This window comes from Chrysochloris asiatica, unplaced genomic scaffold, assembly GCF_000296735.1.
Source record: "Chrysochloris asiatica unplaced genomic scaffold, ChrAsi1.0 scaffold00043, whole genome shotgun sequence".
In the NCBI taxonomy this organism is placed as follows: Eukaryota; Metazoa; Chordata; class Mammalia; order Afrosoricida; family Chrysochloridae; genus Chrysochloris; species Chrysochloris asiatica.
In genome coordinates, this window is record NW_006408561.1 from 3084234 (window position 1) to 3108964 (window position 24731).

The 24731-nt window shown below is 41.8% G+C and overlaps 1 protein-coding gene across 6 annotated transcripts in view; it reads left to right on the top strand.

Moving 5' to 3' along the window:
• Positions 1 to 24731, top strand: part of SCHIP1 (schwannomin interacting protein 1) — a 1199879-nt gene that overhangs the window by 1119569 nt on the left and 55579 nt on the right. The window contains exon 1 of one of the 6 annotated variants that reach the window (XM_006861784.1): positions 708 to 1050. The exons of the other annotated variants lie outside the window; for them this stretch is intronic. Within the exon in view, the coding sequence (XP_006861846.1) occupies positions 1021 to 1050 (30 nt within the window). The 5' untranslated portion in view covers positions 708 to 1020. Of the gene's footprint in view, positions 1 to 707; positions 1051 to 24731 lie in introns of those variants that run through there. 6 annotated transcript variants of the gene reach the window in all.

Genomic DNA, 24731 nt, shown 5'->3' on the forward strand with positions numbered 1-24731 from the left:
TGCTGATGACCGACTTGGGGCAGGCTTGTAGGGTATACCCTTTGGTTGGTTGATGATGCATGGAGGGGATTGTAACCATGGCAATGAAATGATATACAGTAGGATGAATGTAAAACTAACGTTCTCCCATGTAAACTATCACATAATTCACAATAAAACATTAAAAACAACAACAACCCTGCAACTGGGAGTTTGGGTTTCATGAAGTGAATAAACTCCATTGACTTTAATACTTTAGTAAGCTCTCTCTAAAATTAGAGGAATAATTATTCCATAATATTGTCTCGTTGTCTTTAAAAAGGTAAGAGCCAAAATATAATTGGCTAATCTAAGAAGTTACAAAATAATGTTTCTTTTAAGAAGGAAGGCCTTCCTTTTAGTTATAAAGTTGATCAACACTTCAAAAGCGCTACCCAGAAAGCACCCTTTCTATATTGATAATCAGAATGGATTGTTTTCCCTTTAGCATGTTAAAAGTTCTAAAATGATCCTTAAGATCTAACAAAAAACAACTAAGCAGCATTTGTGGGCAGGAGGGATGGATGCTGGAGGTTAGAAATGTGCAACTGCAACATTGATTTGTGCTTGTGTCTGTCTGCCTCTCTCACTCGCTGGCCTTTTCCCCTTTAATGAGGACTAGAATGTTTCCACATCAGTTAACTGCCTTCATAAAGCACCAGAAGGTCACACCAGCCCCAGTCTGATCCTTTTCTTTGTGCCTATAATATAATTGGCTGATTGTGCCAGTGATGAGCGCGCCCCCTCCCCCAGCCCGGTCCTAGCTCCATGTTAGCAAGCCTAGCTGCTGGTTTCTGAGGAGAGCAGCTTGGCTCGGCTGCGCTCTTCCCAGCACAGGCAGTGCCACTGCGCAGGTTGATCAGTGAAACAGCATCCATTTTAATCTGCGGGGAGCCCCTGCCTTACCAGGGCGTTCTCTGCGCTTGTGGATGCTCCGCACTTTCCCTACGCAGCCTCGGTGAGCAGTCCTGCTTGGCGGTCTGCGCCCTAGGATGCACTGAGATGGTACATCAGGAAAACTGTTCGTATCAGGTAAGATTTAAAAATCTGATTTTGAGGCCGGCATCCTTGTAGAGAGGAGGCCTTCCTCTTCCAGAGCAGCAGGTTGCCTCTCTCAGGGTTTTCAAGCGATTTTGCCATCCTCCCCTCCTGGCCCTCAATGCATACAGTATTTGAATTGTAATTAGGTTTTCTGGGGGAGTAATGGGGCAGAAAACACTGCTTTCTTGGCCTTTAAAGCATTTGCGAAATCCACGGAGGTGATCTGGTTTTTGCACATTCTGTATGCCTGTAGAGATAAGAGGAAGAACTGTTTTGAACTGTAATTGAATTTAAGGAGATTAAAAAGAGAAAAATCTAGCCGGAATTTCACATACATATCATTGAAAACATGATTTTTGTTCATTGTACATAGCATGTGAGTTGCTTCACATCCAATTCTTTTTAGGTTTGTCTTTAAAATTATGTAAATAGGGAGCAACAACTGATGATTGTGGAAATTTTTCAAGAATCAGCCAACATGCACTTGACATTTAAAGTTGCACTTGTGTGCCTTTCTGAACTTATGTTTACTACTAGTATGTTGTTGTAAATGGTGAGGTAAATAATTGTTTTGCATAAATGAATCTAGCGGAAAAATTTTTTTTAATAATGCATATTGATCTGCGTGCTAATTTGGCATCTGGGGTTTTGATTAAAGCACTTAAGACCCTTTTGAAAGATGAGTTCTAGAGTGTTAATAACTCCTTCCTGCCGCTTGGACTATGTAGGCAACATTGTCGTCCCTGTAAACAGACAGCAAGAATGTTCTCAAAGAAACTGCTCTTTTTCATTATTATTATTAGCAGCAGAACATGGCTAGTCCAAATCCTGGGTCGTTAATATTGGGGTATTCAATGAGCAGAGTTTTGGAGCTCTGAGAAACGAGCCCTCTAACTTAATACCTTTTCCTTGTGTGAGGTAGGGTGCCTGAAACAAGCAGGTGTTTCTCATAAGGTCAAATTTCACAGTGATTGAATAGTAGTAAATTTCACAAGGCTCAAGGTAATTGTTTCTCAGCTAAGTAGAGTGTGCTTGTAAAACATATTTTATGGTTTTTCTCTGTATAATTGGAAGTTTGTTTAAGTGTAAGCTTATTTTATAGTATTTCCATTTTATAGTATATTTAAGTCCATGGGCCCTAAATATCAAGATCTGTGCTTTACAGAAATCCTTGCCATGAGAAAGTGGTGGGGATGCCGATGAAACAACTGAAACTTCGCTTACACATGACACAGAGCTTGGGGGTGGGGAATGTCAGACATCTATGAGGAATCTGATCTATGTTTGGCAAGCTTCCTGGGGATTAAATTACTGTGATAATGTAAATAATTTTTTCTCCCTTTTCAAAGGAGTCATATAGTTTATATTTTGAGACGGAGACTACTATAAGATCATTCACTCTGTTTTTTTCATTAGGGTGAACATGAAATTACTAATTTTTGAATGTCAGACGATCAGATATCAACAATTTCATCTGGAAAGGAGAAGTTAGCCTACTGCTACTTGCAAAGGAAGACAAATTGATTGTATTTTATGTGAACACTTTCATTGTGTGTTTACCAGTTCTGAAGTATCATTGCTTATTTTCACAATAAAATTTAAGTATATTGGACAGATAATAGTAGTAGATTCCACATTTCCAAGAATTTTATAACAGAACTGGCTTCAGGGCTATATTCTTTTGAAACCTTCTCTCTTTATGCATAACTTGGGAAAAACAAAAACATTAATCTTGAAGTCGTCTTAATCCAATTTAGAAGCCTTAGCTTTAGAATACAGTCAGCAGCATACAGTTAAATATAAAAAGGGTGATTTCTCAAAGTCCTTGGCTTGGTGCTACTGTAGCTACTGGGGGTTATTAACAATTTAATGTTTTTCTTTTTTTTTTTTTTAATGTTTTATTGTGAATTATATGATAGTTTACATGGGAGAACTTTAGTTTTACATTCATTCCATCTTATATCATCTCACTGCCATGGTTCCAATCCCCTCCATGCATCATCAACCACCCAAAGGGTATATCCCAGAAACCCGGCTCCCTACACTTCCCCCTCCTACCCCCAGTTTACAGCCCACAGTCCCTTTCCCTCTCTGGGTCCAAGGTCCCCAGTCGCTTCATCACTCCACGTCATCATCTCTGTCTCCATCTCAGGCATCTCTGTTTCTCTGGGTAGGGTCCCGCTCTCGGCTCTTCTCCGTTGATGGTCCCAGAGGCCTCCGCTCCTATTCTGGAGAATCTATCACTCCCTTCCTTGTTACAAAACTTCTACCTTTGCATTTCCAACCCTCATAATCCGTCCTGATAAGCATTATTCACTACAGTATCACGAGTTACCCATCTGTATCTCCTTTCATCAGCTCTGCCCAGACAGATTGAATAGTACCTTCTGGAGATTCTGCCTTCTGCCATACTCCCTAGCACCAGGTTCCCTGTAATTTAATGTTTTTCAAAAACTTCTTTGTTTGATGATGATTTTTATGGATGATAATGAAGTGGTTACAGAAAATCCTTTAGATTCACATTTGTAGCGAGTAGATAGAGTTTATTTGGAGAGCTGATGCCTTTCCTCCCATAAATTATATAACCAGGATTTTTAGTGGGGCCCCAGGGGCCATTCCACCCAAAAGTCTATGTGCATTTTGGTACATACATTATTATTAGCTTTCTCATTATTATTAGCATTATAGCAACGATGGATTCCTAACTGGTATCCCTGATCTTATCCCTTGCTTTTCTAGTCTCAGTACAGCATGCAACTGATCCTGTAACCATAGTAAGTCAGATCATGTCATACATCTCGAAATCTTTCACCAGTTTTATCATCTATTGAGAGTAAAAGCCCAGGTCTTTCCAAGGCCCACAGGACCTTACATCATCTGACCCTGTTTCCTCTCCAAGCCTTCTCTCTGCAGGCAGCGCTCTTCACTGCCTCCTGCTAAACTGGTCAGCCCTGCATTTGCTGCTCCATCTGTGGCTATGCACTTCCGTGTCAGCTTGTTGGTTCTGGCAAATAGTCTGCAGTGTTTGGGACTTAGTTATACTAAAAACTGCTCACTGTTTATCTGAAATTCAGATTTAACTGTGTACTCAGTATTTGATCTGGCTGCCCTTGGCCCCATCTCTCACTTTTTTCTTTCTGTCTTTGCTTAAATGTCACTTTCTTGGGAAGGCCTTCATTGGGCTTGCTGTGTAAATTTCCATCTCCTGTGTTCTACCCCAGTATTCATTGTGCTTCCTAACATACACCATCTATGGTATGGTACAGTAAGCCAAGCAGTGGACTGCTAACTGCAAGGTTAGCGGTTCAGACTCACCCATCCGCTGCTCCTTGGAAACCCTATACTGAGTCGCTTAGAGTTGGAACCGACTCAACAACGGCACTTTAGCAACAGTTTAACATCATTGTACAAGGAGCCTTTGAGTGGTACCAACTGTTAAGCGCTCAGTTACTAGCTAAAAAGTTGATGGTTCAAACACACCCAGAGGTGCCTTGGAAGAAAGGCCTGGCAACCTGCTTCTGAAAGGTCACAGTCTTAAAAAACAGGTGGAACAGTTCTACTCTGTATACATGGGGTCAGCATGATTTGGAATCAACTGAAGGGCAGCAAATACAACAAATCATAATACATATCTGACTTATTTCATCTATTTTCTGCCTCCCTCATTCCCATGGAAGGATTATGAGGGCAGGGATATTGATCTTTGTTTACCTGCTTTCCCAGTGCTTAGAACAAGCCCTCAAGTAATATATTGTTGTTAAGTGCCATTGAGTTGGTTCCAGCTCATGGCCACCTTGTATAGGGTTTCTAAGGCGTGACTGTTAGGTCTGAAATGCCGACCTTGCAGTTAGCAGTCCAGTGCTTATCCTACAGCACCACACCAGGACTCCACATAATAAAGATATGTCTATTATATACAAAAAGGAGCCCTGGTAGTGAAGTAGATTATGAGGTAGGCTGCTAACCACAAGGTAAGTAGTTCGAATTGCTCCACAGAAGAAAGAAGAGACCTTCTGTTCCTGTGATGATTTGTAGCCTCAGAAACACTATGCAGGGTCACTCGCTATGAGTCGGAACCAACTCAGTGGCACACAACTACCACCACTATTAATATACAACAGAAGCTCTGTAGTGGGTTACGAGTTGGACTGCTAACCACGAGGCCAGCATTTCAAATTCACCAGCCGCTCCATTAAAGAAAGATGAGGCTTTCTGCTCCTGTAAAGATATACAGCCTATGAAACCCTATGCTGGGTCGCTATGAGTCGGAACTGACTGTGGGACACATAACCATAAACTACATACAAAATAAGAAAAAAGGAATCATAACCGTAGTGTAATAGCGTGGGTGTTTTTGTTTTGAATTTTGTTAGCCATTGTGATGGCTTCTATTCCCACTCCTCCCCTGACCCTCCTGCCATTAACCTGCACTGTTATCACCATCTGTGGGACAGTTTAACTCCTTGTTGCTCACTAGTTGTTTCATCTGTACAATGGGTCTTCCTAGTTAACATTCTGGTGTGAGAGTTGGCTGGTCCATTTGCCAGAGGCCACTTCTCTGTAGTGGTAATGTAGTGTTTACAAATTGGGCTGTGAACCTTAAGGTCAGCAGTTTAAAACTATCAGCTGAAGGTCAGCAGTTCGAAGCTACTAGCTGTTCCGCGGGAGGAAGATGAGGCTTTCTGCTCCTGTAAAGATTTACAGCCTCAGAAACTCTGTACAGGGTCACTGTGGGTCGGAATCGACTCGAAGGCACTTAACAACAACAACAACTTCTCTGTATAAAGAATGCCACTATCCATGGATAGTGCATCCAACTGCCTCAGCTGCTAACCAAAAGGTTGCAGGCTCGAGTTCACCCAGAGGATCCTTGGGAGAAAAATCTAGTGATCTACTCCCTGAAAATCAGCCGTTGAAAACCCTGTGGAGCATACATCTACTCTGACTCATCTGGTGTCCCCATGAGTCGGTAGCAACTCAACAACCCTGGTTTTCCCCCTCCCACTGCCATCATTTCTCCTTCTGCAGCTCAGGATTCCATGAGTTCTGGGAAGCATCTGAGGGAAACCATGTGTCGCTTCACCGCCCAGTTGTTTATTGTTAATATGTAGAAATGACTTTTGTATGTGCTTTTCTGTATAGAAGATGGTATTGAAAAGGAGAATTTCATTGCTACCAAGAGTTTGAAAACACCTCCTTGTGATATTTGGATGCAGTCTGCTTTGTAAAGCTGAGGAGTGATCAGAAAGGAATTCTCATGCTTACTTTTTGTGTGTGGTGGTTTTGTTTTGTTGTTAGAGGTCCTCACTCTGTAAACATCCTTGTATACTTTCCTCCCTCCCAGGTTTACATTAGGGAAGCGGTTACTGAATTCAGCATGTGTTGTCATTTTCAGTTGTTGCTACATTAGAAGATAGAACTATCGACCTCCATTTTCCAGTCTTGGGAGGGAGCCAATCTCTTCAGGAAAGAACCTTGCCCAGAGTCAGGCCTGGCAGCTTTCGAAAGGCCAAACTCATCTAAATGGTCTCTGATAGAAAGCTTAGAAATGCTGTTAATTTGATAGCACAAGTTTAGGCCAAAGGGTCTATTTTGCTTAAAATTTTTCAAATATTTTCCTACCACTCATCATGTAGTTGGTTTGGGAGATGTGTGTATCTATATAAAAACAATGACATGCTTTCTTCCCCTTCTTGCTATCCCTTAATTCCCTTATGACTATCTCTGATCTAAATCACACGTGTACATTCCTGGCTATTGTGGGAATGGAAATGTAAAAGAGAAAATGTAGAATGGAGTGCCTCACCTGTTTTCCCTCCCTCAGGAGCATGGCGAGTCTCTTCTTCAAACACACACCTGGTCATGAAGAAGTGTGGTTGGAAATCTTTAATGCATCCCCATTTTCCTTAGAATACATCTCAGACCCCCACCCCATGGCATTCAAGGCCCAACTGTGATCTGAACCCTGGAAGAAGCATTCCTCTTCTTCCAGAGTCTGCCCTCCTGCCCCCACGTTGCCGAGAGCTCTTTTTTTTGTGTGGTGATGCCTCAGCCTGGAATGCCTCTCACCCACACGCCACCCACTTCCACCTGTTGCTGGCCGAGCCAGCCTTTCAGAGTTGAAATGCCACCTCTTCTTCCCTTTCATCCTTCCTCCCCCAACTCCATCACAGCTTCTCCTCATTACACTTGGTTTTTGCTTCTGTTGGAACCCGTCTCCAGCTAGTTATCTACTCGTCATTCTCCCCCCGTCGACTTCTGGAAGACAAGGACTTTATTTCCATTTCCACAGGCCCCTGCCCTGCCTTGTCTGTGTTCAATAAATGTTTGTTGGATGGAATTGCATTTTCTGCAACTGCTGCTGTCCCCAGTCCCCAGGATGAGGGTTTCCAGAGTGAAGCTCAGATTTGTGCATTGCAACAGAGGAGACAGGGAGGCTGACTCTAGAAATCCATGTGCCGGGCTCATGAGATGCATCTCACAAGCATCCTTGTGCTAGAACCAAGAGTCAAAGTGAATGAGACTGATATCCCGGAGACAATGAATTAGGAAAATATCACCATGCTTGCTACTTCTTTACCCAGAGGATTGTCCCAAGGTGAATCTCAGGTCTGTCCCCAAGTACTTTTTTAAAATGGCCAGTTGACCCAAGTACTCATTCCAACTCTTCCTTCCTTATTGTTATTAAGTGCTGTCAAGTCAGTACGACCCATAGTGACGACCCTGGATAGGGTTTCCAAGAAGCAATTAGTGTCTGTTACCTTAACCCACAGCGCCACACCAGGACTCCCTGCCTTCCTTAATATAGTGAATTTTGCAGTTTTAGTCAATATAAAGAAGTCATTTTTTTTCTGCTTCCTAAAATATCAAGTTTTACTAGGACAAAATGTTTCAATCCAACTGAATTAAAGAATGTTCTGTGGCGCTGTGGGATAATGTACTGGACCGAAAGGTCAGTTTGAACTGCAAGGTTGGTGGTTCAAATTCACCAGCTGCTCCTCAGAAACCCTATACAGAGTTGTTATGAGTCGGAATTGACTTGATGGCACTTAACAACTACAACAGTACATCAAGATGTTCTTAAATTCTTTTTGGATACAATAGTAAACAAGTCCTTCCATGCTCAGATTGTAGTGTATTATCAAAGGAAAGGAAATATATTCTATTCCTACTGACACAAGACCAAGTAAGAGCTCATTTCCCAATTCATTCTTCCTGTGAAGGAGAAAACAGTGTATCAAATTTGAGTTCATTTAAGATTCTGTCCAGTTGAAGCCAGGTTTCATGCAACAGGGAAAAACAATGATATAATGTAAAAAGAAATTTCTAAACATTTTAGTATACTATTTGATGCAGACTTTTAAATATAAATTGAATAAGACACTTTTCTTTGTCTAATTTTGATAAACTTTTTTTTTTTTTTTTTGGCTAGGGAAAAATTTCCCTCCATAGTTTATGAATCCATTTCCAACTAGTTACGTACAGATTTCCCCCATTAGACAACAGACTTCTTAAAGAACCTTATTTTTTAATGTCCACAGTAGTATTTTGTCTTTGTTGGTTTACCTAGTTAAAGTATAGTTTTGTTTTGTCTTCTTGAAATGCAGTTTTGTTTTGTTTTGATTTGTTTCTTCTGAGGAGGTAGTAACTCACTTATGTCCATAAGAACTAAGACAATAATCCAAGAAAATATTCAACTGTACTTTTGCTTTACCTGGTTGTTGTTGTTGTGTGTTGTCTAGTCGGTTCCCACTCATAGCAACCTTGTATAGGGTTTCCGAGGAGCAGCTGTTGAATTTGAACCACTGACCTTGCAGTTCAAACTCAGCTTGAGGTGCTTATCCTACGGCACTGGTTGTATTGAACTGGTTCCTACTCATAGCAACTCTGTATAAGATTTCATTCTTTAGCCCCTGATTTATACATATTCTGTATACCAAAGAAAACCTGGAAATTTGGGTGTATTTAGTATTTATCAGTACCCTAGATAAATATCAGACATTACCAAACTTCCTGAAAAAAGAAAGAAACTGTTGGGATTCAGAAGAAAACTGTGAAAAATAAATTCTCAAGATGGTTCATCTTCAGGAATAAGGGTGGTCCAGGAAATGGCTAGAACAGACACGTAGATGGTTGATTAACATAACAACAGTGGCCTATGCATCTGGAGTGTGTGAGCAGCATGAATTGGGGGAGGGGGAAAGAACCTGTTCGAGGACTAGGAACTATAAGTAAGGAAAGGTAGGCGACTTACGTCTGCACATGTCTTCTGGGTTTGGTGCCCGATTTTGCAAAATCAAATAAAAAAGCCTTACTCTGGTTAAAATTAGTATGGATTGGATTTCTTGAATATTTGTGGGCAAGCATTTGTGATAACTCATCGGTAACCTCATAACCAAGAGGACTGAGGCAGTATCCGGAGTATCAGTAGTGTTTCTCACAACAGCCATCTGAAAGGCCTAGTGGCAGTCAGCATATGAGAGCCATTCAAGGGAGCGAGCACTCAGCAGACAGATTGCCCCTCCGTGAACTCTGTGCCATGGCATTGAAAGTTTCTTGTGCTTGGGTTTTCAGTTGGGCAGAAGGATTTACAACTGTGGGAAAATGTTTGGCATTCTGTCCACTCCCAACACTTCCCCCACTCCACTGTTCTAATGCACGGTAAAGTCCATTTAAAAATCACCTGCATTTTCTCATGGCTTATCAAGCTATCAGAATGTATTCATTGAGAAGCATTTAGATGATCTTCATGCAGAAGAAAAAAAGGAATTATTTGTTGGAAGAGAGATTGTAAATCAGACACTGTTATGTGTCATTTGGATGCTAATGTTTCAGTGAAGGCAATGGGAGAACGAAGAGTTAATCAAGGGCTTTGCATCCACGAATAGGAAAATCTTTTGATAATGTGAAAGCGATTTCCCAGTAATGTGGTCAGTGTTCTCAGTCAATCATTTCCGGCAGTAGCCGATAATGATCATTTAAAAGCTTTGGTTCATGTGACTAATGTCTCCTTTTAATTCAGATCATGCCTTGACAGGAAACTGAAGCTTTTCCCTCTAGTCCTTGATTTTTAGGGCAAGAGAGTGGAAAGAGGTCCTTTCACCCTCATGGATTCTAAGTGGGTGTGTGCACATTTTCTAAGGGCAAACATTAACCTCTAGGCCCATTTTCCTCCTGGACAGTCTATTTTAGACAGGGCAGCAAACAGGGGAAGGACCCCCAGAAAATACCCTGTAGGGGAGGCACACACAACTGGTTGCCATCCCTTTGTTTACATGTTGTTGTTAGGTGCCCTGGAGTTGATTCTGATTCATAGCAACCCTGTGTGACAAAGTTTTCTCAATTGTAGTCTTTAAGATTACTAGGGCATTCTCCCATGGAGCCACTGGCAAAACCTCCAATTCAGTTCAAGTGTCTTTGGAGGTGGTGTTTTCTGTTTCCTTTTCTGTGTTTATGTGGACCTCCTGGGAAAGAAATTAGTCACAGAGTTCATCGTAAACATCCTAAATCAGAGTCTTACCACCAGACCTGGGAATATGGTCTGAAATAGAAAAATCACAGTTTATGAATTGTTTTCAAGTCTTCTAGGGCAATGCTTCTCAAAATTTAATAGGCATTCAGCAATCCTGGGGCTCTTTTGAAAATGCAACTTTTGATTGAGTCATTCTAGGGTGGGACCTGAGAGATTACATTTTCTAATAAACTCCTAAGTGATGCAGATACCCTATTGGAAGACTTGCTTGAATAGTAAAGTTCAACCCACCCACTGCCGCCTGCCGCCAAATCCGTTCCAACTCATAGTAAGAATAGATTGCTCCTTAGGGTTTCCAAGGCTGTAAAACGTTAGGAGAACAGACAGCCCCATGTTTCACCCACAGATCTTGTGGTTAGCAGCCCAGCGCTTAACCCACAGCATCACCAGGGTTCACAGCAAAGCTTTATAGACAATCAAAGCACAGTACTTGGTGAATATGCTCAGCCCACTTGATAGGAAATTGTCAGATATTTTAAGCTGGTGCACACTGTCACCATAGAGGTGGCCCAGCTCCTGTTAGAAAGGGCTGGGCTGTGAGCCCTTGTGCTGAGAATTTCTTTAGGAACGATGCAGAGTAACTTCCCTGACACTGGGGAGCGCTCTCAGGCGGGTTTCACGCAGAGACGTTTTGTCATTTGTCTCTTCGATGGTTGCCATGAAAAGAATATTAAGAAGCCCAAGTGGCATAGTCCTGATGTGGCACTGTAGAATAAGCACTTGACCGCACGGTCGGTTTGAACTGCAAGGTCAGTGGTTCAAACCCACCAGCTGCTCCTTGGAAATTCTATACAGGATCACTAAGAGTTGGAACCGACTCGACAGCATTTAACAATAACAGCAGTGGCATAGTGGTGGTATGGTGCTGTAGGATCACCACAAGATTGGTGATTCAAACCTACCACCATTCCTCGGAAACCCCATACAAGATCACTGTAAGTCAGAACCCACTTGACGACACTTAACAACAAAAACAGTAGCATAGTGGGTTACACATTGGGCTGCTAGCCACAAAGTTAGCAATTTGAATCCAATAGCTGCTTCAAAAGAGAAAGGAGGTTTTCTGCTCCCAGAAACTATATAAGGTCACTATGAGTAGGAATTGACTCATTGGCATTGAGTTTATGTGTTACTTCTGGAATCCTGGTGTGGTGCTCTATTATAAGCACTGGACTGCTTAACCACAAGACTGGCAGTTCAAACCCACCAGCCACTCCTTGGAAACCCACCCTATATGGGTGCTGACTCTGCGGCACTTAACAACAAGAAGAGGAAAAAGAATCAGTACTAAACCTTGTTGCTGTGTGGATGGGAAATTTTCACCTTGGATTTTTGAGGTGTCCTCGTGTAGCTCTGCGGGCTAATGCGCTGGACTGTAAAGTCAGTTTGAACCGAAAGGTCAGTGGTTCAAGCTCACCAGCCGCTCCTTGGAAACCCTATACAGGGTCACTGTGGGTCATAACCAACTCGAGGGCACTTAACAATAACAACAACTTTTCCTGAAAGGGAATATATTTAAAATACTATCAATATATGTTTAATACATATATATGTGAGGTCCTGGTATGGTGCTGTAAGATAAGCTAACGGACTGCTAACGGCAAGGTCGGCAGTTCAAAACCATCACCCGCTCCTCAGAAATACAATACAGGGTCTCTATGAGTCCGAAACAACTTGATGGCAATTAAAAACAACATACATATATGTATGTTCATAGTTTAATATATTATTGTTGTAAAGTGTTGTCAAGTCGGTCGAGTCAGTTCTGACTCAGCAACTCTGTATAGGGTTTCTGAGGAGTGACTTGTGAGTTTGAACTGCCGACCTTGTGGTTCAATGCTTATCTTACAGTGCCACACCAGGAGTCCACTTAATATATTATTGGTACACATATATTATTATTTATACATATATGAGGGGGCTTCAAAAAGTTCTTGGAAAAATCCCATGCTCTCTTGATTCTAGTTTTCTACAAACTTTTTGAATTCTCCTTGTATATAGGAGCCCTGATGAAGCTATGCTTAAAGCGCTTGGCTGCTAACCTGAAGGTCAGTGGTTTGAACTGAAGGTCAGTGGTTTGAACTCACCAGCCGCTTCCCAGGAGAAAGTTGTGGCAATCTACTTCTGTAAAGATATACAACTTTGGAAACCCTGTGGGCTGGGTGGACTGGAGCCTGCCCCCTTTTGGTTAGCAGCTGAGAACATTAACTTATGGCAGTTGGGGAAGGTGACTTTTATTCCATGGATAGTGACATTCCTTATACGGAGAAGTTGTTGTTAAGTGCTGTCAAGTCGATTCTGACCCATAGCGACCCTGTACAGGGTTTCCGAGGCTGTAAATCTATGAGTCAGATTCGACTCAACCGCTATGTGTTTGTTGTGTGTGTGCTTTTTAAATAGGAGTACATATATATGAGTCCTAGTGTGGCACTGCAGTGGACTGTTAACTGAAAGGTCTGCATTTCAAACCTACCAATCACTCTTAGGAAACCTTATACCCAGTTACTATGAGTCAGAACTGACTTGATGGCGCTTAACAACAATATATACATATAATTAATAGCAAGAATTCAGTCTTTTTCATCTCAACTGCATATTTAGGCTTTTCCTGTCAAAGTTAAAAAGTTAAAAAAAAAGTGCATTCTTAGGTTTGTAGTTTTACATAATTTACTAAATCTTGTCAAATCTTGTCATCTTTAAATATTTATAAAATGTTATTCATGTTAGTTGTTAGCTATGGAGGTTGTTAATAGTGGATTGAGTTGTTAATTTCAAAGACTGAAATTGATGTAGCAGGTTGAGTCCTTAGTAAACCAAGAGCTGATTTGCTTTGGTTATGAACGAACTGTTGTTCACATCCTTCCAAGTTCTCAAGCTCGGAACTGCAAAGCCCTAAGGACTTTTGTCCATTGAGCTTTCAGAGAGGTGCTATGGATTTGGGTTAATAAGTGTGTGGGGGGGGGGGGCAGCCAGGTAAGTGTGGAAGCCCCATTCTTTCAACCCTATCAGATCCTTTTGTTTCATTTTGTCCTACTTTTGAACATATGTGGTTTTCACAGAAGATTTTGATTGAAAAATAATAATATAGAATCATTACTGTTTCCTGCTGGACAGTATTTGGAGGAAACATTTTAAGCAATACATATACTTTTCCTGTTTGTGTGGTAATGATGATGGTTGTGTGCCACCGAGTTGGTTCTGACTTATAGAGACCCCATAGAGTTTCTGAGGCTGTAAATCTTCATGGGAGCAGAAAATCTTATCTTTCTCCTGTGGAGTAACTAATAGATTCCAACTACTAGCCTTGGAGTTAGCAGCCCAGCTTGCTGTTCAAATACTCATATTTATTTAACAGCTCTTCGTTGTTCATTTGCCCTGTACCAGGCAGTGGTCTGGATGCTGTGGGGAAAGCAAGGTGAATAAACACAAATCCCTGTCCTCTTTGAAAAGGTAAAAAGGCTTGAAGCCATACTGTCTATTGGAAAGACACTTGAGAGACTCTAAGAAAACTGCAGTAAATGAGAAAGAACAGTTCACTATACAGCATGTAAGGGCACAGCCATCAGTGAAGGCCCTGGTAGTAATTTTTGAGGTTGAATCAGCGAGAAATATGTGTCTATACCTGCTGGTTGTTCCACATGTATTCAATTTATTAAACATTGCGATATTAAACACTGTGTTATTATAGTATGAGGAATGCTACTGATTTCTCTCTGTATTGAGTCCTATTTTTAAAACAAGTCATGCTTGATGATTTTGCTTTCTTGCATGCAGAGTGTGGGAAGCAGTGGGCTACCCCCATTAAGAGTGTGGGCACCAGAATTATAAAAATTAAAAATTGTAAAAGCAGAGGACCCAAATTTAAAATTCTGGATTGACTGACTATTTATTCGCCACCATGCTATTGACAAGGTACTTGTCCTCTCTGAGGCCTTTTGCTTCTTCATGAAATACTGGTCATACTATCTACTCCAAAGGTTTATTGTGAGGATGAAAAGTATTTGTAAGAAATACATGTAAAGGACTGGGCATATAGCAAACTCTCACTGTTGTTGTTGTTGTTGTTGTTAAGTGCCGTTGAGTCAATTCCGACTCATATCCAAGGAGCAGCTGGTAAGCTTGAACTGCCGACCTTGCAGTTCAGATGGCTTTGCAGTCTGGTGCATTAACCCACAGCGCCACACCAGGACTCCAAACTCTCACTAGAGGGTTCTAGTTGCTATCACTCTGAGCCTCTGACACATGTTGACCTTATGTACAATAGAAAGAAATGGTGTCCAGATCTTCAGTTTCTTCATAATCACTGCTATGTTAGAGTTATTGTTGCAACTAGTGCTTTCCAGTGTAAGGGGCGCATCTTCCAGCACTATCTTAGACAATCTTCTATTGTGATCCATAATGTGTTCATTGACTAATTTTTGGAAGTGATCACCAGACCTTTATTCCTAATTTGTCTTATTCTGGAAGTTGTGCCGAAACCTTTCTACCAGAGGTGACCCTGTTGATATCTGAAATATTAGTAGCTTGGATTCTAGCATCTTAGTAACATGCAAGCCAATAACAGTAAGGAGCTCTGGTAGCATAGTGGTTACAAATAAGGCTGCGAATCTTAAGTCTAGCATTTCGAAACTACCAGCTGTTCCATGGGAGAAAGATGAGCCTTTTTGCTCTCATAAAGATTTACAGCCTCGGAAACCCTGTACAGGGTTGCTATGAGTCGGAACCGATTCCACGGCACACCACCACCACAGTAAAACACAATGACAAATGGGTGGTGGAAGTAAACAGTAGCTCAGCCTGGGTGGTGCAGGTGGTTTCTAATCAGCTGCTAACCTAAAATTTGGTGATTTGAACCCACCCAGCAACTTCACAGAAGGAAGACCTGGCAGTCTGCTTCCATAAAGATTAACCAAGTCCAAACCCCCTGCCATTGAGTCGGTTCCCATTTATAGAAAATGTTCTTGGACACAGTTATGCTTTGTAACACATGGGCTCACCATGAGTTGGAATTAACTAAATGGCAATTTGTTGTTGTCAAGTGCGGTGGAATTGGTTCCGACTCACAACGACCCTGTGTAGAGTTTCCGAGGACCGGCTGGTGGGTTTGAACTGCTGACCTTGCAGTTCTGGATCTTGCGGTCCAGTGCATTATCCTGCAGCTTATTAAAGTGAAGAGGACTTAAAAACATTTACTGATGAAGATCAAAGAGCACAGCCTTCAGTATGGATTACATCTCAATGTAAAGAAAACAAAAATCCTCACCACTGGACCAATAAACAACATTCTTATCAATGGAGAAAAGATTGAAGTTGTCAAGGACGTCATTCTTCTTGGATCAACAACTATCAACACTCATGGAAGCAGCAGTCAAGAAATCAAACGATGATGTATTGCATTAGGCAAATCTGCTGCACAAGAACTTTTTAAAGTGTTGAAGAGCAAAGATGTCAACTTGAAGAACACTAGGTGTGCCTAGTCTTCTACGTAGAAGAATTGATGCTTTTGAGTTATAGTGAAGAATTGATGCTTTTGAGTTATAGTGTTGTAGGAGACTATTGAAAGTACCACGGGCTTCCAAAAGAACCAATAGATCCGTTTTGGAAGAAGTGCAGCCAGAGTGCTCATTGGAGGCCAAGATGGCCAAACTTTGTCTCTCCTACTTCGGACATATTGTCAGGAGGGACCAGTCACTGGAGAAGGAAATCATGTTTGGGAAGGTGGAGGGTCAGAGAAAAAGAGGAAGACCCCCCAATGAGATATATTGACCAAGTGGCAGCATTGATGGACTCAAGTGTGACAACAGTAGTGAGGTTGGCCCAGGATTGGGCAGTGTTTCGTTCTGCTGTGCATAAGGTTGCTATGAGTCAGTACTGACTCAATGGCACCTAACAACAAAAAGATGCATGTTTCCTTCATTTTAATTAACTTCCTTTGGCAAGATTTAATATGCACAGGATCCTTCAAAGTAGAACATAGTTTGTTTTAGCCCCTATGCATTAGCCATGGAGAATTCTCCATCCTTATGAACACCCCCTATTGGGGCCAGCACTCAGTGGACAGCATCACCGGCAGCCCTGGGAGGCATTCTGAGCTTTGTGCATACATACAGTGGGACCCCCAGATAGACTGAGGAGTCTGGGTCTCCAAAGGAGTCTCAGACAAGGGAGACGTCCAAGAGGAAGAAGTCTAAGCCCAAGTGCAAATGTGGTTCATGAGACAAAACATGTCACTGTAATATCCAACAAACGTGCAACTCATTCTTGGGAGAACTGGAGTGGGGAAGTGAAGGAAGGAGTATAGGGACAACTTAGGACAGGGGCTGCAGAGCAGAGGAAAGCATTTACCCCATAGCAATGGGGCTACAACACATGCTATTGAGTCACGTGCCACAATTACTCCACAGATTTAACTTTTAAAACTTCTTGTGATGAGAAATAAGTAGACACTCAAACGTGAGCATGTCAGTAGAGGTCCAGATGCCAAAAACCTTTCTTGAAAGGCATTTGCTTTTGGCGTCTGTTGTTAACGGGGTTGAAGTTGGTGAAGAGTCCATATTGGAAAATTTTATTGATCACATTTGCTGCTTTGTAGCTAAACACATTAAAGTATGAGATGGTGCTGCTAAATAAAGACTTGGCCTCGGTGGTCCATTCCTCCTGCAAACAGTAACTTTATTAATTTTTTTTAAATAATGGGTTTTTGTTGTTTGTTTTTTAGATTATAGCTATAGTAATTTGACAATGAGTGTGTGTGTTTGTGCACTTGTGTTTTTCTGATTCTTGCTCCAAAACATCCTCCAGCTGTGGGCCTTTCCCTCTCTGTATATAAAGCCAGTAAACAAAAAAAACGAGAAACCATGGGAAAAGGGTAAAGAGAGCAGCAGAAAGGAACGTTCTCTTTTGTGAAGAAGCCAGTCACTGGCTGAATTTTAAAGAAAAGTTGATGGATCTTTTTCTCTTGCTTATATTAATAGAACAAAGCACTGATCCCGGGGCCAAGGGGTCCCTTTCTGTGTTGGAAATACATTTCCGTATTGTACTGAGCTTCTTCCAGAAGATGAGACATTTCACCTGATTTTAAGAAATGATTGGTTTAGGGTGGTGGGAAAAAAAAAAAAAGCAAACATATCTGTCTCACAGGTTAAAAATGATACTGTTTTCGGTTTGTCATGGGATACCCAGCTTTTAACTCACAGTTGAAGTCCGCCAGGCATCTATTTTTGTCCTGCACTCTCCTACCCCTGGTTCAGCTTAAGGTTGCTGATTCCCTTGAAGAGCTCTGCCACACTCAGCCTGAACTAGGGAGTGGAATCAGCTGGCTGGCCTCTTTTATTGGGAGCAGGAAAGGTGCTTGGAGAGGAATCCGGGCAGGATCATTTGGGAGAAGGTGACAGCAGATGGTGGGGTGCAGACTCGACACACACTGCGTGTCAGGAGCAGAGTGAGCTCGGAGAGCAGCAGCTGCCCAGTGCCAGAACGCGGGACAGACCAGGGAGGCTGGGCGGGGCCATGTCTCTGGGACCGAGGGGGACAAGGACACACACCAGCTGGGCACAGACTCTTAGCTGCCTCTCCATGTCAGCATGAGCAATCACCAGGATCCTGGGCAACTGACACATCAACCTATCAGAATTCATGAAAGGCCATTTCTTAAGTGAGATTCTTAAGTGATAAAGGATGTATTTGGACAGTGATGGAATGGATGACATCATCAGTCAAGAATCTCCATTGGATGTGGAGGGGAATTATAAAAAGGTAAGGGGTGGGGAGAGAGAACGCTTTTGTTTGTTAACAATTGGACCATTTTTTTCTAACTCTGAGGAAGCTCACCCTTGAGGAATGGCTGAATTCCACACTCAGTAGCCATTGCCTAATATATTCAAGAAAACAAAATGCATAGAATCAAATGCATTGAGCTAGGTAAATTCTTTCTGCATTTCTCAGCTTGTGTTCATTACTATATTATAGCAGTAACTCGAATACACATGTGGTTAGTCTCAAGTTGATGAAGTTCTAAGGTGTATTTAATTGCTAGGCAAGCTTTTTATGTAAAGAGATACTTTATATAAATTATTGACTTATGTTGACAAGTCACCTCCAATAAATAATCAGTTTACCATTTAACCTGTCTTTCGAAGTTTGACTTTTTAAAAAAAAAATCAGTCTTACTAAGGGGAGTTTGAGCTTTTAAAAATTGACACATTATCTGCCAATGTTTTGCTTGCCTTTTCTTTTGAAAGTCAGTAAATATATTTTTGGAATGTTTCATATGGTAATTGTCTGGTAATAACAGATCCAAGTAAAAATCGCCTTAGTTGTATGGGTGAGGTCATGTAATTAAACTACAAGTATATGCTTGCCTGTCCACTGAAGGCTAGACACACACTGTGTCCTTCCCCCTTATTTCTTTCCACAAGTCAAGTGTAGTTCACAACACAGAACAGTATGAAGCATTAGAGCCCTTCCATCCTGGGCCTGGAAATGAAGGCTTCTTTTCCCTCAGAGGCAAATATCAGTTAATATAGCCCTCTAGAAGACAAAAAGAAGCTGCTAAATCTTTCATTTGATCAAATGCAACCTTTTTCCCAGAGTAAGATACAGAAGGGAACTTCTATCATGATGAATCCCTAACTATAACCATGTAAAATGTGGCACAGAACCTGGCAGTGTTTCATTCCGGGGTACACAGGGTCGCTGTGAGTTAGAACCAACCTGATGGCACCTAAGGACAACATTGTTGTTGTTGTTGTCAGGTGCCATCGAGTCGGAACCGACTCATAGCGACCCCATGCACAGCAGAACGAAACAATGTCCGATCCTGGGTTAGGTTATAAAAATAACCGTGGGTGCCCGTGGAGGATGTTTTCAGGATATAATTTATTTCTAGAGCAGCTCACCATGGTTTATGTTCTTTTTCCAGAAGCTGAAACTTAAATACGAGGGGGCTTCAAAAAGTTCATGGAAAATGAATGAAAAGATAATAAAATTTTTCCACAAACTTTGTGAAGCCCTTGGCGTCTGTAAGAGATTTGAATGGTCTGTCATGTTGCCCTGTGGGTTTTTGGTTTTTATCCCTCCTGCAATCCCCAGGGAAGGGAATGAGTGTCCAAGGTGATAAGTGCACAGTCATGAAGCCCTAACACTTACCAGCTGTCCCCTATGCTGGAAGCCAGTGTGCAGAAGACACTTGGGACACTTTGCAATCAGAGTCGGATGACTTACCAAATCCTGCAGAACAAGTGCTGCCGTCTCACACTGCCACTGCTGCTGTTTTCAAGGCCGAGGCCTGGTCACGGGTTTCTTTGTCAAACTGTTTCCCAAAGAAAAAAGCGTAGGTCACTTTGCATGTCGCAAAAATGAAAAGCATACCATTGCTAATGCAGTAACAATAAAGCAATGGTCGTGCCGTTTTATATCCTTCTTAGAAACAGAGAGAGCTCTGACGGTCGGCATAAGTGAGCGATGGTGTGCCAGCAACCTGAGACCTAGCTGACTAAGGCTGCAAACACGCAAGGGTAAAGTCACTTTAAAACATCAACCACAAAACAGAGCTGCATTGTCTGAGCCATTATCTAACAAAGGCAGTAGAATGCCACATGTGATTTTAGAAGAAATAGTATCTGCTTCTTGTTGTTTATGCTAATTTCTATTGAGTCGATTCTGACAGGTAGTGACCATGTACGGGGGGGGAGGGGAGTTCTGAGGAACGGCTGGCAGGGTTGAACCGCCAACCTTGTGGTTAGAAATCCAGTGTTAGCTTAGGACAATAAACTACTTGATGGAAATACTAAATGTGTGGGATACTTGGAAACAACCATATATTGTTCTGGACCCTAAACCTAAGAGTTGTTCTTCCGTCATTTCAGCTTTTTAACTATCTTTTCTGAGCAAAGTACACTCCAATTTTATGCCTGTGAAGACGTCAATGTGCTAAAAATATTAAAACAACAACAAACTATTGGCAATTTTTTGAAGAGCTCCTCATGAAACAGCAACATAGACGTTGAAATATATGCATACAGAATAGAAAACCACTTATCTCATATAAAATCACTTTGCCTAATTAGAGTCTTCCTAGTCCAACTTATTTTTTTTCCTCTCTAATGTTTTTGCTGTTTGGTTTGCTAAGTAGAAAATTAAATTAGATGTCATAAAACAGTGGTCTCCAAGCTATTTGACCTTGTATCCCATCAGTAAAATGGTATTGAGCCCATGTTTCTAATGTGCATTCATTTTATTCATATATATTCCATTGTACAAAATGTGTACATTATGGAGTATATACACAAATAGATACTTTAAAGAATAATCTTTTTACTTCGATACGTGCCTCATTTCACCTCCTGTGGTACTCTCACCCCACTTTGAGGTTGGCTGTCAAAAACAATTGGAAAATTAGTATACCCTTGCCTGGGTACCATAGAATTCCCTGTAGCCATTGTACTCATCAACACCACATGTGTACAGAGATTATTTTACAGGGTTACTTTAAATCAGACAAACAGCCTTCAGGGGAAAAGGTCACTTTCCGATGACTAAAATTAGATTCCATGGAGACACAGGAAGGAAAAGATTATGTATCTGTTCCCTTTCCTTGTGGAAGGTCCTAATTGTAAGAAAGATGTTTCACAGAGGATCTCTGGTTTATTCAGTGATAATAGTAAAACAACTCAAGAGAAAATAGATCTTAGTGTTTATAAAAGGAAGCCTTCCCTTGTGAGAGTAGAAGTGTGTATGTTGAGTCTATCATTTCCCTGTCTTGTGCTGAGCAATTCCTGATCTTCTGATAAAAAAAAAACCACACCATTGGTTGTCTCCTCAACCAAGGTGGCATGCAGCACGTGAGTCAGCACCCTGGCACCTTGACTCATTCCACTCACCTTTATCAGGAGCCCCCTGTATTCCTGGCACCATTTTTGGTGTCGGGATCAAAGAGGAAAGCTTCCTCTCAAGGAGCTTACAGTTCCAGTGGTGAGGCATGTAAACACTAACATAGAATCGATACTACCTGGAAGAATATTCAGATGTTGTTGCTGCTGAGTTTGCTCTAATGCTGAACTTATGTACAACAGAATGAGACCTTGCCCAGTCGTGTGCCATCTTCCTGATTGTCAGTATGTTTGAGACCATTGCATGGCTTGTGTCAACCCATATAATTGAGGATTTCCTTCATTTTCACTGACTCTCTACTTTACCAGCCATGAGGTCCTTTACTAGAAATTGATCTTTCCAAATGTCTGAAGTAAGGAAGACATAGTCTCACCATTTTCCCTACTAAGGTGCATGTCAGAAGTACAGCCAGAATGCTCCCTAAAAGCCAGGTTGGCGAGACTTTATCTCTCCTACTTTGGGCATATTGTCAGGAGTGATCAGTCCTTGGAGAACAGCATGTTTGATAAAGTGGAAGACCCTCAAAGAGGTGGGTTAGCACAGTGACAGCAGCAATGGGCCCAAATGTCACAATTGTGAGGATGTGTTAGGATGGTGCAGGACCAGACAGTGTTTCCTTCTGTTGCTATGAGTCAGAACTGACTTGAAGACACCTAGGACCATGCTGGGTATATTTCCTCTAAGACTGATTTGTTTGTTCTAGCAGTCCACGGTATATTCAGTATTCTTCACCACCATCTGAATGCATCAATTCTTCTGTCTTCCATTTTCATTGTCCAACTTTCCTATGCATATGAGACAATTGAAAAGATGACTTGCATCAAGTGCTTTTTAACACTAGAAGTGGTCTTCTGCAACAGATTTATCCAATGCAATATGTAATTTGATTTCTTATCGATTGCTTTCATGATATTGATTATTAATCAAAGTAGAATGAAACCAGGACACCTTCCATTTTTCCTCTAAATGTTCAGATAATCAGTGTGACTTTATAGAACTTGTAAAACCTTATAGGTTATACCATCACAGGGAGAAAGATCCACACTATAGTAATTGAGAGAGAAAAAAAAGAAATCAATAAAATTTAACATAGTATGTGGCAGAAGACTAGCTCCAACTTGATCCCAGAGCAGGAAAGTACAAGGAAGCTGGGTTTTGCCTTCAGTTCCCAGGTACTTCCAGTAGAATAAGGAAGCTGCAGACTGACCGCGTGTGGTTGGAGGATCAGGGAAAGCCAGTTCTCCTCGCTTTGTTCCTCAGAGGTGCTGTCTCTAGTGTTGTGCATCCAATTATGTTAAAAGATTAGGGAGGACCCTGTGAAAAAATTAAAAGGCTAGAAGGAACAATATTTAAAGTGAAGCCACAGCTGCGCCTCATGTTTTTTTAAAAAGGTGAATGGAAATGACTGCTTGAGATAAACTGCAATAAACAGGAACACAGAATGCCAGCTGCCATTCCAGACAAGTGGCTCAGCCCTCCCCACACAATTACAGAGGAAAAGCAGCCGTCGACCTCCATTAACCCTCCCAGCTTCCTGTCTATAAAGGCTGGATACACTTGAGGATCTCTGTTAACTTACAGAACCCTGGAATCGAGCCCCACCTGAACCACCTGGGGAAAATATCGCTCACTTTCTGGGCCACTTCTGAGTCTCCTTTTCTTTAAAGGGGACATTGGCCTGGTTGATCCTTAGCTGGTATAAAGACTTCTGGCTCTGAGTCCAGGGCTCTTTCCATCACATCACACCATTGGCACACCTTGGGTAGCCAGCATGGTCAGGAGATGGATTGTTCCAGGTAACTAGGTTTTCCAGTCCAATGCTAGACACATTTAATGTATTTTTTATCAGCACCTCCCTCTGCTTCCCAGCCTCCCCTTTTCATGCCATGAGCCTCTCCTCCATTTTTCCCCTCCTCTACTGTGTCTGCTAGCGTAGTGGTTACGAATCAGGCTGCGAACCTCAAGGTCAGCAGTTTGAAACTACCAGTTGTTTCACGGGAGAAAGGGTCGCTATGGGTCGGAATCGACTGAACAGCACTTAACAACTGTGTCTACTTCCTCCTCTTCACACCAGTTTCTCTAGACTTCTGGCTCTCTTTTACCCCTTCCCACCAGCTTAACCTCACTTCTTTACATTTTAACCACAACACCCATTGAATGTCGGGAGAAAGATGAGGCTGTCTGCTCCTCCTAACAGTCTCGGATTAACAGATTAACAGTCTCAGAAACCCTAAGGAGCAATTCTCCTCTCTGATATAGGTCCCTATGAGTTAGAATCAACTTGAGTGGGTTAACATCCCTGAGTGAAACAAACTGAAAAGTTGGTGATTCAAATTTATCCAGTAGCACTGCAGAAGAAATGCCTGGTAAGCTACTTCTGTAAGATTACATACAAACATTGAAAACCTTACTGCAACACATGGGGTCACCATGGATCAGAATCAACTGAATGGCAACGGATTTGGGTTTTTTGGTTTTACCACTGAGCAAGATGTCTCTCTCTGCTAGGCATTGTGCCATGCACAATGTATAAGGGAGATATTCTGTTTTTTCAATAGAGAAACTGGAGCTCAACGAGTTGCAGTAACTTGCAGTAGAAAATGTCAGAGCCAAGATGTTAACTGGGTCTTCTGGACTTGACATCCCTGTCTCCCCTGCACCACTTTGTGTCCCTTCTGGCCACTTGCCTGATCCTCTTCCCAGATCGGCTCTTCCCAGATCCTAAGTCTGCCATGGCGTGGGTGGTTGAGAACATCGGTTTCCTGGGGGTTGATTAAGGCTTGACTGTTACATAACCTTGCAGTAAGTGTTTTGGACGGCTGTGTTAGTGACAGTGATACGGAAAGGTTGCAATGGCCTATAGATGTTTGAAACGGCACCTGTAAAAATAGAGTTGCCAGATAACACAGCCCTGTGTTAAGGATGGATCAACACAATCCTGTGTTAAAAAGTCATCTCTGTAGGCAGTCATTTGAGAACCAGAATGAGCTCAGGATGCTCCTTACAGCTCCTGTTTTGGATAAACTACTTGTAGTCACCATTGTGGATTGCACCTCAGAAAGGCTCAGCTACCTTCACCAAAGTTCCCATTCAACCAGTTAGTGACTAACTGAGCTTCAGCCCTACACGTTTGTTAAATACCTTGCCTTCCTTTGCCCCAGCCCTTAACAGAATATTCGAACGCTAGAGACTTTGTACTGCTAGGTAGTGGTTAACCTCAAGGTCAGCAGTTAGAAACTACCAGTGGTTC